Source organism: Pyrus communis, chromosome 11 (genome assembly GCF_963583255.1).
Source record: "Pyrus communis chromosome 11, drPyrComm1.1, whole genome shotgun sequence".
In the NCBI taxonomy this organism is placed as follows: Eukaryota; Viridiplantae; Streptophyta; class Magnoliopsida; order Rosales; family Rosaceae; genus Pyrus; species Pyrus communis.
Genome location: NC_084813.1, coordinates 17,419,591 through 17,434,820, shown reverse-complemented (window position 1 = coordinate 17,434,820; position 15,230 = coordinate 17,419,591). Strand labels below are relative to the sequence as shown.

General features: G+C 34.2%; 1 protein-coding gene across 1 annotated transcript; it reads left to right on the top strand.

Moving 5' to 3' along the window:
* The first annotated feature begins 11,576 nt into the window (after positions 1-11,576).
* On the top strand, positions 11,577-14,483 carry LOC137709395 (protein DETOXIFICATION 41-like). Its single transcript, XM_068448487.1, has 8 exons — positions 11,577-11,916; positions 12,163-12,707; positions 13,085-13,171; positions 13,295-13,351; positions 13,455-13,693; positions 13,792-13,910; positions 14,002-14,088; positions 14,187-14,483. Exons 1-8 carry the CDS (start codon positions 11,602-11,604, stop codon positions 14,253-14,255), a joined length of 1,518 nt encoding a protein of 505 aa, XP_068304588.1. The 5' UTR covers positions 11,577-11,601; the 3' UTR covers positions 14,256-14,483.
* Positions 14,484-15,230: the final 747 nt, after the last annotated feature.

Below are 15,230 nucleotides of genomic sequence, written 5' to 3'. Positions count from 1 at the left end.
GTAATTGAGAATTGTAGCCTTAGCCAACTCATTATCTTCCACCCATTTATTATAAACTCGAGAGGGTCCAAGGGGTCTTTCATCCTTGATGGTGTACAAAGTCTTGTCATGGATTAAAAGATAAGTTATCATTTTCTTCCATATTCAATAATTAACGTTATTAAACCTCTCTACTTTAAAAAGTTCGGATTTGGAAGATTTAGTAGCCATAGTTCAGAAGATTACAAAACAAACACAATACTTACAAACTTAAATGCAAATATAAATACTACTAGTGTACTTTTAATTATTACAAGCCACAAATACTAAATGTTCTTAATAAATTAAAAACTAAAAAATAAAATAAAAATAGAGACTTATTTATTCTTAGCAGCAGATACCGCACACACTCACAGAAGTTTTGTCCAATTAGTGAAAGACGAGTATTTGTTCCGACAATCACGTCGATAGAAGACTTGTGGATTTCTTATTTGTCTACTTGGCCAGGTGTGATCAATTCTTCCTCTGTTTGCTTGATTGTGACTTTGTGATGGACACCAACAGTTTTCCTCTTCACATACACTGTCAGAGTGCAAAGAATCAAAAGCCTTTGATTTCGTCCCCACGTGATGCCTTTGAAATATCACCAAAACTTTTGACTTTTGTGTAGTCTCCGCGTGAAGCCTCCCCCAAAATAAATTCAACTTCTTTATTTTCAAAACCATCTTCTTCTTCTTTATTTTCAAAATAATTCCTCTGAGAGAAAACCGGTTCCACTGTCTGCTTTCTCTGGAAAAATTTTGTTCCGCAGCCTGGCGGATAATCTCGAACAGCAGAGACAATTCTCCTTGGCGGATAACGGTGTCGGCGGTATTGTGTATTACCGCGAGAGGACGAGATCACGGTTGAACGACGAGACCACGGGGGAAGAACACCCCCACGCTGCTGCCTGCTATGGTTCAGTGGGTTGCTGTGGCGAGTCCACGGTGGAGGAAGGCGCGAAAATCGCGGGTTCAGTCTCAGATTTGCAGCAGTCAGCGAAGGACTACGAATCAATCGCGATGTTGCAGGTAAGCCTTTTGGGTTTTGTGACCAAATTGCAGAAAAAGGTTCTGAAATTATGGATCTAAAAGGACACTGCAGGTCTTCAATTTTCTGTGCAGGTTTGATCTTTGCAGCCAGAAACCCCGATTTGTCTGAGGGCCTAATGGGACTAAAAACTTTCTGAATTTGGATAATTGTTGGATGAATTTGTATGATAAAATGGTTTATTTTCAGAAAGAATTTTGTTCTCTGTTGAATGAAATGGTGTAGGGGAATAAAGTTCAAATTGTTGGGTTAATTCAGGCCTAGGTTCAAATGGGTTGTAGGATGGGATTTCGAACGATTGGGTATTTTTGTGAGTTTTGGATTCTACAGGAAAATTCTCAGATGACGATTTCGAACTTTAGATCAAAATTGGTTCAATATTCTCCTTGGTCACCAACCCCCTCTTCCCTATTTCTTCTCAAGTTGAAACTTAGAAAGAACGGTTGGATTCGTTACTTGACGAAGAGGAAGTCTCGAATGAAAACTGGGCTAATTGTTTTGATTCATGAAAACCTGGCTCTGATGCCAATGTTAGAAAATTGGGTACAGGATCGGAAACGGATGTCGTTAAACTATCGATCACAATATGGTGCGAATGATATGAACATAGAGTAAATATGTAATTAATTGAATGAATCTGACATAAAGGAATTTGATAATTATATAGAGATTGAAGTAATCTTTTTGAAGGAGTTGTGTTCTTCAGAAGAAGTTATAACTTCTCAGGTTGAAATACAACTATTCATAACCTTTAACTAATTAATTAAATAAGTAATTATATTATTTTCTTTATTAATTAATTAATTAATTTCACTACATATGTATATTAGTACACTAATATTATGATGTACCTTCACATATGATTACACATATTGTGAAAATCATGTTATCATAATGATATTCCAACATAATATATCATTCAGAATCAAACAACATTCCTCTTTTTAGCATCAGAGCTGGGTAAAGAAAATTGAGAGGAAAAAAAACCCTGGCTAGCAGCCACGGCAGAACCTCGCAACCTTTGCAACCCGCGAGACCCCACGATCGACAAAACCCAACGCAACAAACTCGTACCGCTGAATCTGTCGCATTAAACCTCGACAACCCACAAGTACTTGCGACCCAGCATCGATCCAATCAAGGAATGGCCATTACTACAATATTAACTTTAAGTGACGGATGATGGTGGCAGATATTAGAAAAATCATGTCTGATAAATTATATCTGACACATCATTTAATTAGTGACGGATATTAGAAAAATCATGTCGGTTATATCCGATATAAATTTCTTATGGATATCAAAAAGATCATGTCGGTTATAACCGACAATATTTTTTAATCCCTTTTTTAAATACTTTTGACATATTATGATGGTTTTTAAGTTAATGGTGGTGGTTATAATCCACAGAAATTGACTATTTTATTATTTCTGATGGTTATTATTTTAGTATTCTGGTGGTTATAACCGATAGAAATGAAAATTTTATTATTTAAAATGTTATATTGATTAAAATAAATAAATAAACACATATTTAAAAAAAAAAAATTTCACTCATGACCCTAAAGTCTAATGAACCCAATTCCCACGAGCCATAAATTTTCTGAGAGAATAATAACAACAAACTACAATCTGAAGCTCTATCATTTTTGTAATAAGGATTATGCTCCCTCATAGGCAAGCAACAAGATACAAAGAAATTCAAACAATTTTTTTCAATGCATCACAAAGCACATTGTCTGGCACATAAACATACATGAACATCTGGTGTACTCTATCATGTTTGATTTTATTATTTTAAAATGTTATATTGATTAAAAATAAATAAATAAACACATGTTTTAAATATTTTTTTTTTCACTCATGGCCCTGTCGGATATAACCGACACGAACAAAGCACAATTTTGGACAGCCGCCAGAATAATTTCTGAATGTTTTTTTTTGCAATTTTTTACACATGCTATCTCATAGTATATACAAACATATTTGAGGGTTGGATCGTCAAAACTAGTTTCGTGCAATGCATATCCTATCAAATTGATAGATTTAACAAACACTTAAGAATTTATGTTATACTTCTATTAAGTATAAAATAAGATTTATTCACTAGTGTAAATATTTTAAATTGATCGAAGATCGAATTCATTCATTGCATTCTTATAGGGTTGAGGAGTTTAGCTGTAAAAAATCATCAAAATCGAAGCTAAAATGACTGTTAAATTGTGATTTTTCATTTATAACCATCGAAAACTTTTGTTCCGTTACCTAATCTCTGAATGTTTGTTTTTTGCGATTTTTTACATATACAATCTCGGAGTGTGTACAAACAAGTTTGACGGTTGGATCGTCGAAAACATTTCATCGAATGCGTATCGCATCAAAACAGTAGATTAAACAAACACTTAGAGTTAATGTTATACTTCCCCATCAAGTATAAAATAAGATTTTGTGGCATCCAATAGTGTAAATATTTTAAATTGAAGATCGAATTCGTTCAATGCATTCTTATAGAGTCAAGGAGTGTAGCTGTAAAAAATCATCAAAATCAGAGCTAAAATAATCGTTAAATTGTGATTTTTCGTTTATAACCGTCGAAAACTTTAGTTCCATTACGTAATCTCTGAATGTTTGTTTTTTTTACGATTTTTAACGTATGCAATCTCGGAGCGTGCACAAATAAGTTTGACGGTTGGATCGTTGAAAAAAGTTTCGTAGAATAAATATTGCGTCAAAACAATAGATGAAACAAACACTTAGAGTTAATATTATACTTCTATTAAGTATAAAATAAGATTTTATGGTATCCACTAGTGTAAATATTTTAAATTGAAGATCAAATTTATTCATTACATTCTTATAGGATCGAGGAGTGTAGCTATAAAAAAATCATCAAAATTAGAGCTAAAATAACCATTAAATTGTGATTTTTCGTTTATAACCGTAAAAAACTTTTGTTCCGTTACGTAATCTTTGAATGTTGTTTTTTTACGATTTTTGACATATGCAATATCAGAGTGTGTACAAATAAGTTTGACGGTTGGATTGTTGAAAAAAGTTTCGTAGAATGCATATTGCGTCAAAACAATAGATTAAACAAACACTTACTGTTAATATTATTCTTCTATTAAGTATAAAATAAGATTTTGTGGTATCTACTAATGGAAATATTTTAAATTAAAGATCAAATTTATTCATTACATTCTTATAGGGTCAAGGAGTGTAGCTGTAAAAAATCATCAAAATCAAAGGATAATTCCAAGGAAGGATGATACCAATGCTGGATACCAATTTCCTGCACTGAGAATTTGACCTCAACAAGTATAACAATGGATGGAGCATGGAGGATGGAGGAAGAAGAAACATAGAGAGCATGCTTGTATTTTTTAATATATATATTTTTTTTTTTTATCAAATAACCGTTAGGAGACTATTGTTCCCTTTAAAGGCCTGGACCGTCCAAGAGAGCCAACTCAGCAATCCACTAAAAACCCCTTATAGAAAAGACAAAATAAGAAAAATTGGCTAAATAACTAATTCTTAGTGATCAAGAATAATCACTTATTTTAAGTTCCTATCACTCGTAGCTAAGGTTTTGGAAGATGTTAAGTTGAGTAACGAATAGTTATTAGATAAAATAAATATATTTGTTGCATTACAATAACACAAATTGAAAGTTGGTTTACTGGTTAAGACTTTTTGATCTCCTAAATGAGATATTGGGGGTTCGAGTCTTCTAGGCATCAATTTTCGAACCAGTCGGTTCAGGATAAAAACAGAACCTAGAATGTAATCAAATGGATTCCAAGATAAATTTGCCCGATTTTGGTTAGGGTTGGGTCGGTTTCGAGATTTTCGACTTAAGAAGTTTTTATATGGATTGAAGCATTCACTGAATTTCAAAATCCATGAGAGACTTTAGTTACAAGCAAAGAAGTTCAGCTCACACTTACTTATTATGTATGTCGATGATATGGTTGTAACAAGAAATGATCCAGATGAACTAAGGGCATTACATCATTATTTGTCTTGAAGAATTCTTGATGAAGGACCTTGGTCCTTTGAAATACTTTCTTGGTATCGAAGTATCTCGATCCAAGTTTGGAATCTTTTTGTCACAAAGGAAGCATATGATAGACTTGCTAAAAGAAACTGGCATGTCCTTCTGTCAGCCTGCCACTACACCATTAGAGAAAGCACTCAAACTTGGAATTGGTCTGAATTAAATACTGGTTGATAAAGGCATGATCTTGTATACACCTAAGTATGGTTAGTCAGGTTATGCATAATCTTGGAGAACAATATATGAATGTTGTTATGAGGGTATTGTGGTATTTAAAAGGGAGTCCAAGAAAAAGTATCTTGTTTGCAAAAAACAGACATCTCAAAGTTGAAGATTATACCAATGTAGGTTGGGCATGATCAGTTGATGATAGGCGTTTGACATCGGGTTATTTTACCTTTGTAAGGGGAAACTTGTCATGTGGAGAAGCAACAAGTTGTAGTTGTTCGTTTTAATGAAAAATATAGTTTAGAGGAATGGCTTTGAGAATTTGCAATATTTTATGGATTCAGCGGTTACTAAGGGATTTGAATTTTGGGCCAAATCAGCCAATGAAACTATTTTGTGATGATCAAGTTGCGCATAATATTGCTCAAAATTTAAACACGATAAAACGAAACATGTTGAGATTGATTGGTTCTTCATTAAGAAGAAGCTTGAAGATAAAATTATTGAGGTACCAACAATTAGGACAGAGGAACAATTAGCTGATATGCTTACAAAGGCAATATCAGACCAAGTGCATTCTAGGTTCTTGGACAAGTTGGGCAGATGTTATATTAATGCACCAATTTGAGCAGGGGTGTTGACGTTTGTGTAATTACTTGTATTATTGGGTTTCCTAGTGTAGTCCTGATTAGTTGTAACCTATAACTAGTCCTGTAATTGTGGGATTATATTTGTAAATCATGTATATATACCTCAATGTTAGAGATGAATAATGCATCATCAAAATCAAACAACGTTCTTCTTCTACTAATTGGCCGTAACATGTCTCTCTCATTCATCATAATAATTTTCATTGTAGGGCTGAGATTTCTTGTTAGGAAACAAACGGGCCTTCTTCTGACTAACAAAATCATAATAATTCTTAAACTCACCTTCGGACCTTCTAACTAACAAAATAAACCTTGCTCACGTTAGGCCAAAGAAAATGAGAGCCAAGTTAGGCCAAACAATGGACCACAATTTAAAGCACTAAAGACTAGACTTGGCATTCGTGTCATGTTTCTCGTGTTCGTGTCGTTTTCGTGTCATACCCGATAGCTTAACAGGTCGTGTTGTGTTGTGTAATATCCGTTAAAGTAAATGGGTAATATGACCCGACCCAAATCAACCCGTTAATATTATCAGGTAATATGACCCGACCCGTTACCCGTTAAGAAAAATATATTTTAAATCAATAAAAATAAAAATGAAAAACATAATTTGACCCCAAAAAAGATGTAAAACATAATACTAAATTAGTATATACATACTAAATTTCGGAGTTGACCCCTTCATGAAAATTGTAAAGCTTTTCATTACGAGTGATTACATTTTTCACACTTCTACAATAATTTTTACTAATTTTATTAATTTTGCGCTCAAATAAAAAAAACACTATTCATGAGATTTGGAGGGTTTTAAAAATCTAAACGACTATGTAACCATCGTCTAAGTGTTGAGGATGCAATTATGAACGTTTATTTTGCTTTCACATATTTCAGACTTATCCATTAATGATTATGAATTTTATTTATTTTGAACTCCCTTAAAAATACTATTCATGAGAGTTTGTATGGTTTTAAAAATTCAGACAATCATATACCCATCCTCAAAGCGTAGATGATGCGACTACGAGCGTTTGCATATTTTTTTTCATATTTTTAGCACTTGTAAATTAATTATTATAATTTTTTAATGTGTTCGGTATTTTTAAATTACTTAATATTTTTATTTTTAATGTGTTTTATGATTTTTAATCTCTATCTTTGCCTATAATATACTATAAAAATAAATAAATAAAACTTAAATTTTAAAATTTATATAGAATAATAATTAATAAACAATATATACATATTCTTTATATCTATTGTATTTTATAGTAATTTTTTTTAGTAGTTTAAAATATTAAAATCATCAAAATAATTTTTTTCTTATAGTGTCGAAATAGGTTATCTGCGTGTTACTCTCGTGTAAACCTGTTAATGGCCCGTTATTAACGGGTTATTATCGTGTTGACCCGAAACCCGTTATTTTCTTGTCGTTTACGTGTTGTGTTAACGGGTTGTGTAAGAAATTGTCAGGTCTACTAAAGACAAATAAGTAGCAATATAATTTTTCAAAACAGTAGCCGTCCCTTTTTTTTTTTTTGGTAAACCAGTAGCCGTCCTTTGAAGAACTATACAGAATATAATATTATATCAGAAACCGATCGCAATTTTTAATTAATACACCAAAATTTTACCTAAAATTAATTACGCTAACTTATATTTTTTTTCAATTTTTTAGCCAAAATAGTCTTTGAAATTGGCATAATTTCTCACTTGGTACCTGAGTTTTTTTTTTTTTTTTTTTTTTGAACAATCGATATTATCTACATCAAGGAGTGGGGGTATAGGCTAAGCCTTACACTGAGTTAGCATAATAATGTGGTTTAAATTCACCTTTGATGAGAATTGAACCTAAGACTTCTCACTTACAAGTGAAGAGGAATGGTACTAGATTAGATATTTGAAATCAATAAAAGTGATCCTGAATTTGTCTACCATCAATTATTTTGGTCATTTCATAATGGCTAACAAGCCTTATTTATACTACTCTAATTAAAATCCTCCTAGTAAAAGGTCTTAGAATAAAACTAGGAAACCTAATAAAATAGAAATAAAATAGAAAACATAATCCTAAATTAACGTGGTAAATTCGGTTAAAAATCTGCATAGCCACGTTTTGGACCCAAATCAGCTCCAAAACTGGCCCAAAATAGTTGGAATTAAAGCTTTGACTATTTTGAACACTTCTCCAGAAGGCCACGAATCCATCTGAGGTCATCTTGTGCTCCAAAAACTCAATTTAAGCCTATAAACGTCATTTTTCAGCAACGTGCACTGCTTCTTTATTTGATCGTCAGAAAATAACTGCTTGGTAGAAAAATCCCAAATTTTGACACGAAGATGGCAACAGACACATGAACGTCCTCCAATTTGAATCACTCCAAAATTCATCCATTTGGCCACGTTTTGCTCTAGAGGAAGTCGAATGTCATATGTTGAAAATATAAAGTAAAATATCAAAATTCTACCAAAATAATCAATAAGCTAATACTAAGAATAGGGTAAAATATATAATATAATATTGACTCATCATTAGGCCAAATAAAATGAGAGCCAAGTGTGACATCCCACATCGCCCATGGGAGTGATCCTTATATGTATATTCCCATCCCTACCTAGCACGAGGCCTTTTGGGAGCTCACTGGCTTCGGGTTTCATAGGACCTTTGAAGTTAAGCAAGAAGGGGGCTAGAGCAATCCCATGATGGGTGACCCACTGGGAAGTTGCTCGTGTGAGTTCCTAGAAACAAAACCGTGAAGGAATGGTAAGCCCAAAACGGACAATATCGTGCTACGGTGGTGGAGCGGGCCTGGGAAGTCATCCACCCCAGGCCGAGATGTGACAATTGGTATCAGAGCCTAACCCTGGCCGCGTGTGTGCCGACGAGGACGTCGGGCCCCTAAGGGGGGTAGATTGTGACATCCCACATCGCCCAGGGGAGTGATCCTTATATGTATATTCCCATCCCTACCTAGCACGAGGCCTTTTGGGAGCTCACTGGCTTCGGGTTTCGTAGGAACTTCGAAGTTAAGCGAGAAGGGGGCTAAAGCAATCCCATGATGGGTGACCCACTGGGAAGTTGCTCGTGTGAGTTCTCAGAAACAAAACCGTGAGGGAATGGTAAGCCCAAAGCGGACAATATCGTGCTACGGTGGTGGAGCGGGCCTGGGAAGTGATCCGCCCCAGGCCTGGATGTGACACCAAGTTAGGCCAAACAATGGACCACAATTTAAAGCACTAAAGACAAATAATTAGCAATATAATTCTTCAAAAACCAATATAATTAACAAATAATTAGCAATATAAGTAGCCATCCTTTTTTTTTTTTTTTTTTTTTGGTAAATCAGCAGCCCTCCTTTGAAGAACTATACAGAATACAATATTACATCAGAAACCAATCACAATTTTTAATTAATACACCAAAATTTTACCTAAAAGTAATTAAGCGAACTTATATTTTTTTCAATTTTTAGCCAAAATAGTCTTTGAAATTGGCATAATTTCTCACTTAGGACCTGAGTTTTTATTATTATTTTTTTTAACAATCGATATTATCTACATCAAGGAGTGGAGATGTAGGCTAAGCCTTACAGTGAGTTAGCATAATAATGTGGTTTAAATTCACCTTTGGCGAGAATTGAACCTAAGACTTCTCACTTACAAGTGAAGAGGAATAGTACTAGATTAGAGATTTGAAATCAATAAAAGTGATACTGAATTTGTCCACCATTAATTATTTTGGTCATTCCATAATGGCTAACAAACCTTATTTATATTACTGTAATTAAAATCCTCCTAGTAAAAGGTCTTAGAATAAAGCTAGGAAACCTAAAAAATTGAAATAAAATATGAAACATAATTCTAAATTAATTTGGTAAATTCGCCCAAAAATCTGCACAGCCACGTTTTGGATCCAAATCAGCTCCAAAACTGGCCCAAAATAGTTGGATCTAAAGCTTTGACTATTCTGAACACTTCTCTAGAAGGCCACGAACCCATCTAAGATCATCTTGGGCTCCAAAAACTCAGTTTAAGCCTATAAATGTCATTTTTCAACAACGCGCACTGCTTCTTTATTTGATCGCCAGAAAATAACCAATTGGTAGAAAAATCCCAAATTTTGACACGAAGATAGCAACAGACACACGAACATCCTCCAATTTGAATCACTCCAAAATTCGTCCATTTGGTCATGTTTTGCTGCAGAGGAAGTCAAATGTCTTATGTTGAAAATATAAAATAAAATATCAAAATTCTACCAAAATAATTAATAAACTAATACTAAGAATAAGGTAAAATATATAATATAATATTGACTCATCATTAGGCCAAAGAAAATGAGAGCCAAGTTAGGCCAAACAATGGACCACAATTTGAAGCACCAAAGACAAATAATTAGCAATATAATTCTTCGAAACAGTAGCCGTCCTTTTTTTTCTTTTTTCTTTTTGGTAAACCAATAGCCGTCCTTTGAAGAACTATACAGAATATAATATTACATCAGAAACCGATCACAATTTTTAATTAATACACCAAAATTTTACCTAAAAGTAATTAAGCTAACTTATATTTTTTTTCGATTTTTTAACCAAAATAATCTTTGAAATTGGCATAATTTCTCATTTGGTACTTAAGTTTTTTTTTTTTTTTTTTTTTTTTTTTTTTTTTTTGAACAATCGATATTATCTACATCAAGGAGTGGGGTGTAGGCTAAGCCTTACACTGAGTTAGCATAATAATGTGGTTTAAATTCACCTTTGGTGAGAATCGAACCTAAGACTTCACACTTACAAGTGAAGAGGAATAATACTAGATTAAAGATTTGAAATCAATAAAAGTAATCTTGAATTTGCCCACCATCAATTATTTTGGTCATTCTATAAAAAAATCCACTAAAATAAAGATAAATAACAAAAGTATCCTAAATTTTTGTCAAGTCACTCTTGGATGTTATTTTATTGAGGTTATTTTTATTATTTTGATTCTTATTTAACAGAATCTTTTACACAAGAACTAAAATAATTGAAGATTGAAAAATTCAATAACTACTTCTATCGATTTCAAATTTTAGGTATTAAAATAAAGAGTTGTGTCAATATTAAAAATCATTTTGATTAAAAGTTTTTTTATTTTTTATTTTAATTTTTTTTATATTCAGCTGACCTATAGATACCCACGTGTTTTTTCAAACCAACCACAACAGAAGCAGATTCGTTAAACCTGTTGGAATGCATTCGCTCAGAAAAGACACTGAACTGGCCGCCACTAAGGTACAACTGAATAGATATTGAAAAGTACAACTTGCAGAGTTTCATATGAATAGACTGGCGTGATTTATGCATTGTGAATAGATTGGTGTGATTTAATATTTTAGTAGATTGAGTGCTGAATTTCTATTTATGTATTTCAAGAATGAAATTCTCTTTTTCTTGAATTATTGTATTCTTTCTTTTAATAATATTTTTTCTTTTCTTTTTTTGAAATAGACTGGCTGTAAATTATCTAACTTCCGTGAATGGTAGTTAAACCTAACAGTTTCAAGTATTTTTATTCACTTTGTTTGGTCAGGCATCATAGTACAAATATGTCCGCCCTAGCCTCTTCCGAGTGACACACACTTTTGAAATCCTCAAGTAGTGGTGGCACGGAAAACCAACCATGAGAACGGTGGAGGAGAATCAGCAGCCGCTGTTAGTTGGACTTGACACGCATTCTAGGCTTACTGACTCGTCATCCCGCGCAATTGAAGAGTTTCTAGAGCACCCGCCAGTGGCACTCCGATGGTGGCCTAGGCTGGTTGCTTGGGAGTCAAGACTCCTATGGATTTTATCTGGTTCATCCATCATTGTTTCCGTATTCAACTACATGCTCAGCTTTGTCACCCTTATTTTTTGTGGGCATTTGAGTGCGTTGGAGCTTGCCGGAGCCTCTATCGCTAGTGTGGGAATTCAGGGTCTTGCTTATGGGATTATGGTTTGTACCCCAACTAATGTGCCTATAATAAAAAATGTGAACCATTACTTACGCTCCAAAATAGTTATCATGCATTCCTTTTCGTTTTTTCACCTAAGGGTTCATGATAACTATTCTGAATTGTCACTCCTCCCTAAATTATTCATGTACGCAATGTCATCTTTATGTTTTCTTCCATTTTTCTATTTTGTTGGTTGACCTAATACTTTTTTGTTCTTGTTTCTTATTCTCGGTTCGGATTCAAAGTTGGGGATGGCAAGTGCTGTGCAAACTGTGTGTGGGCAAGCATATGGAGCCAAACAATTGCCAGCAATGGGAATCATATGCCAAAGAGCAATAATCTTGCACTTGGGAGCAGCAATCCTCCTCTCATTTGTGTATTGGTGGTCAGGTCCTATCCTCGTAGCGATCGGCCAATCAGAAGAAATAGCCGAGCAAGGCCAAATCTTTGCAAGAGGAATTATTCCTCAGCTTTTTGCATTTGCCATAAACTGCCCCCAGCAGAGGTTCCTTCAAGCTCAAAACATAGTCAACCCCTTGGCTTACATGTCTGTTGGAGTTTTCATCCTTCATATTCTTCTCAATTGGGTGGTGGTTTTTGTTGTGGATTATGGCCTAATTGGGGCTGCTCTTACACTGAGCTTCTCTTGGTGGCTTCTTGTCATTATATACGGGCTTTACATTCTTCTGAGTCCCAAGTGCAAAGAGACTTGGACTGGCTTCTCTTGGAAAGCCTTCAAAGGAATGTGGCCTTATTTTAAGTTGACTGTTGCCTCTGCTACCATGCTCTGGTAGGTGAAAAATAATTCAAAATTGCAAAAGCGACCACTTTGGCTTTCTTAGACCACGTTAGTCAAGATCCTTACTTACGTCGAAGCTTATGTGTCAATTACTCGGCAAATAAGGCGGTTCGCTAATGTGGTTTTAAAAAATGTAGTGTCTATATCATTACTCGTGTGTAAATTTTGACCAAAGCTATTTAGACACACAAAGTTAACTACTTTGCTAACACACTCTCTAACATAGGTTGATCCTTGATATAACAGTACGGCCTACCTCTACTAGAGAGTGTCTAAAATAGCATTACCAAAAAATTAAACCCTTAGTCCCCCATCTTTTCCAAGACTATCACATGCTAATATCTTTTTCCTTTTGTGAATGAATGTAGTTTGGAGATATGGTACAACCAAGGGCTAACACTAATATCAGGGCTCCTCCCCAATCCTACAATCTCCCTAGACTCCATTTCTATTTGGTAAGTATGGATTTGTTAATGCATTTAATCTTTTCATTACCAGTTTACTCCATGAGTTATTTAACCATGATTGCTATTATTATATCCAACTTTTACATGTCCTTATATGATGAACAATTCCAGCATGAACTACTGGAACTTCAGTCTGCAATTTATGTTAGGCCTAAGCGCCGCGGCCAGGTTTGTGACAAAAAAAAAATGCTTATAAGAAATCAAATTATTCCTTTACATGCTCTATTATTGGAAGTGATCTAATCATAATAAGATGACTTGGCTTATGCAGTGTCCGAGTCAGTAATGAATTAGGGGCTGGTAACCCAAAGGTGGCAAAATTTTCAGTGTTTGTAGTGAACGGAACGAGCATCCTGATTAGTATAATCTTCAGTGCGATTATATTAATATTCCGAGTTGGACTTAGCAAGCTATTTACAAGTGATGCTGATGTTGTTGAGGCGGTGTTGGATTTAACTCCATTGCTGGTTGTTTCCGTTTTCTTGAATGGGATTCAACCCATACTTTCAGGTATTGATATACGATAGAAGCTGCAGTGCAGACGAGCAAACCAGGTTTTCATACAAATGTTTACAACCATTTCTAATTTCAAATGCGTGGAATTTCAGGTGTGGCAATTGGTAGTGGATGGCAAGATGTCGTGGCTTACGTCAATCTCGTTTGTTACTATATAATTGGTTTTCCAGTTGGATGTCTTCTTGGCTTCAAAGCAAGTATGGGAGTCGCGGTAAGTTCACTCGCTCCCACTCTCATTCCGTACAGTTGTTTCTTTGTGAGGAATACTGATAGAAAGTGATGCGTTTTGGCATTTTTTTCAGGGGATTTGGTGGGGGATGCTTATCGGAGTTTTTTTACAAACAGTAGTTCTAATTGTTCTCACCGCTAGAACAAATTGGGATGCCGAGGTGAAATAACTTTGATGAAAGTAACTCGTGAACTTATATAGTAGGCATGAACCGCGTTTGGCCACGTTACCAATGGATTTTATCATGGTTTTCTGTAGGTTCTAAAGGCTGCTGATCGCTTGGACAAGTCTGCAAATGAAGGAAACTCAGACTTGGTCTCCGCATAAGCCCAAGGCCATGAAAGTGTTCAAACTTCATTTAAGCAGGTTTTCGTTTAGTGAATTGGAATGCAATTCTAAAGGGAAAAAGTTGTAGTGAAACAGTAACCATGTCAATTACTGTCTAGCCTTTCGACACTGTGATTTGTGAAGGCAACAGCTAGAGATGGGAAGTGGGATGTTGCTTGTGCATCAACAGGATTTTGTATGCAATGGTGTACCGGTCTTCATTTGATGTCCAACCACAATTTTTCTACTTAAAATACTTTGTTGTATATGTTCTTACAGTTGTAATTTGTTACCTCATCTGTAATGGTTTTTAGCTTTTCTTGGTTATATACATAAAAATAAATCCTTAATTTTGAATTTGTTTCCTCGAGTTTGATTTGATTTTAAAACTACAATTTTATCCAGACTCACCTAAATGATGAAGGTCTTTCAAGTATCCTCAACCTACATGACAAGGTCGTTTACGAGATTTTCAAAATTTATGAAAGTACTTCTCCTTAAGATAGTTTTTCAAAAAAAAAGTAGGACAATGTATTAATATTAGAAAACAATAACTTAAATCAAAACAAAGTTTAGGACTCATTGATTCTAAGTTTACAAATGCTATTAAATAATAAGCAAAAGAACTACAAGCATAAATAATCAAAAGCGGTTCAATCTTAAACAACTAAAAAGGAAAAAAAAAAACAAAAACTTCAACGCTCTAATTTTAAAGTTGCACTTGAAATTGAAAGAAAAAAAAAATCATTTTAAGGTGTTATTATTGCTACTCCAAATATCTCATTGTGCACTCCAAATTTTTATATTTTGAAAGAAATCAAATTTACACTTATAAAAACTGCATGATGAGATTTAGGTGCAAATAAAAATAATTTTTTTTAATATATTTAGGATCATGGGCGATCGCACCTTTCACTCCTCGTAAAACTGCCTCTGCTTCCTGATGTAATCAAACAACAAAAAGCATTGTTTTTA

What these genes read in the sequence shown, in the direction of transcription:
- LOC137709395 (XM_068448487.1), top strand. Translation starts at nt 11,602, where the DNA reads ATGAGAACGGTGGAGGAGAATCAGCAGCCGCTGTTAGTTGGACTTGAC. An exon ending in GCCTCTGCTACCATGCTCTG is followed by an intron (nt 12,708 to 13,084) that starts GTAGGTGAAAAA and finishes GAATGAATGTAG; the next exon opens with TTTGGAGATATGGTACAACC. An exon ending in AAGCAAGTATGGGAGTCGCG is followed by an intron (nt 13,911 to 14,001) that starts GTAAGTTCACTC and finishes CATTTTTTTCAG; the next exon opens with GGGATTTGGTGGGGGATGCT.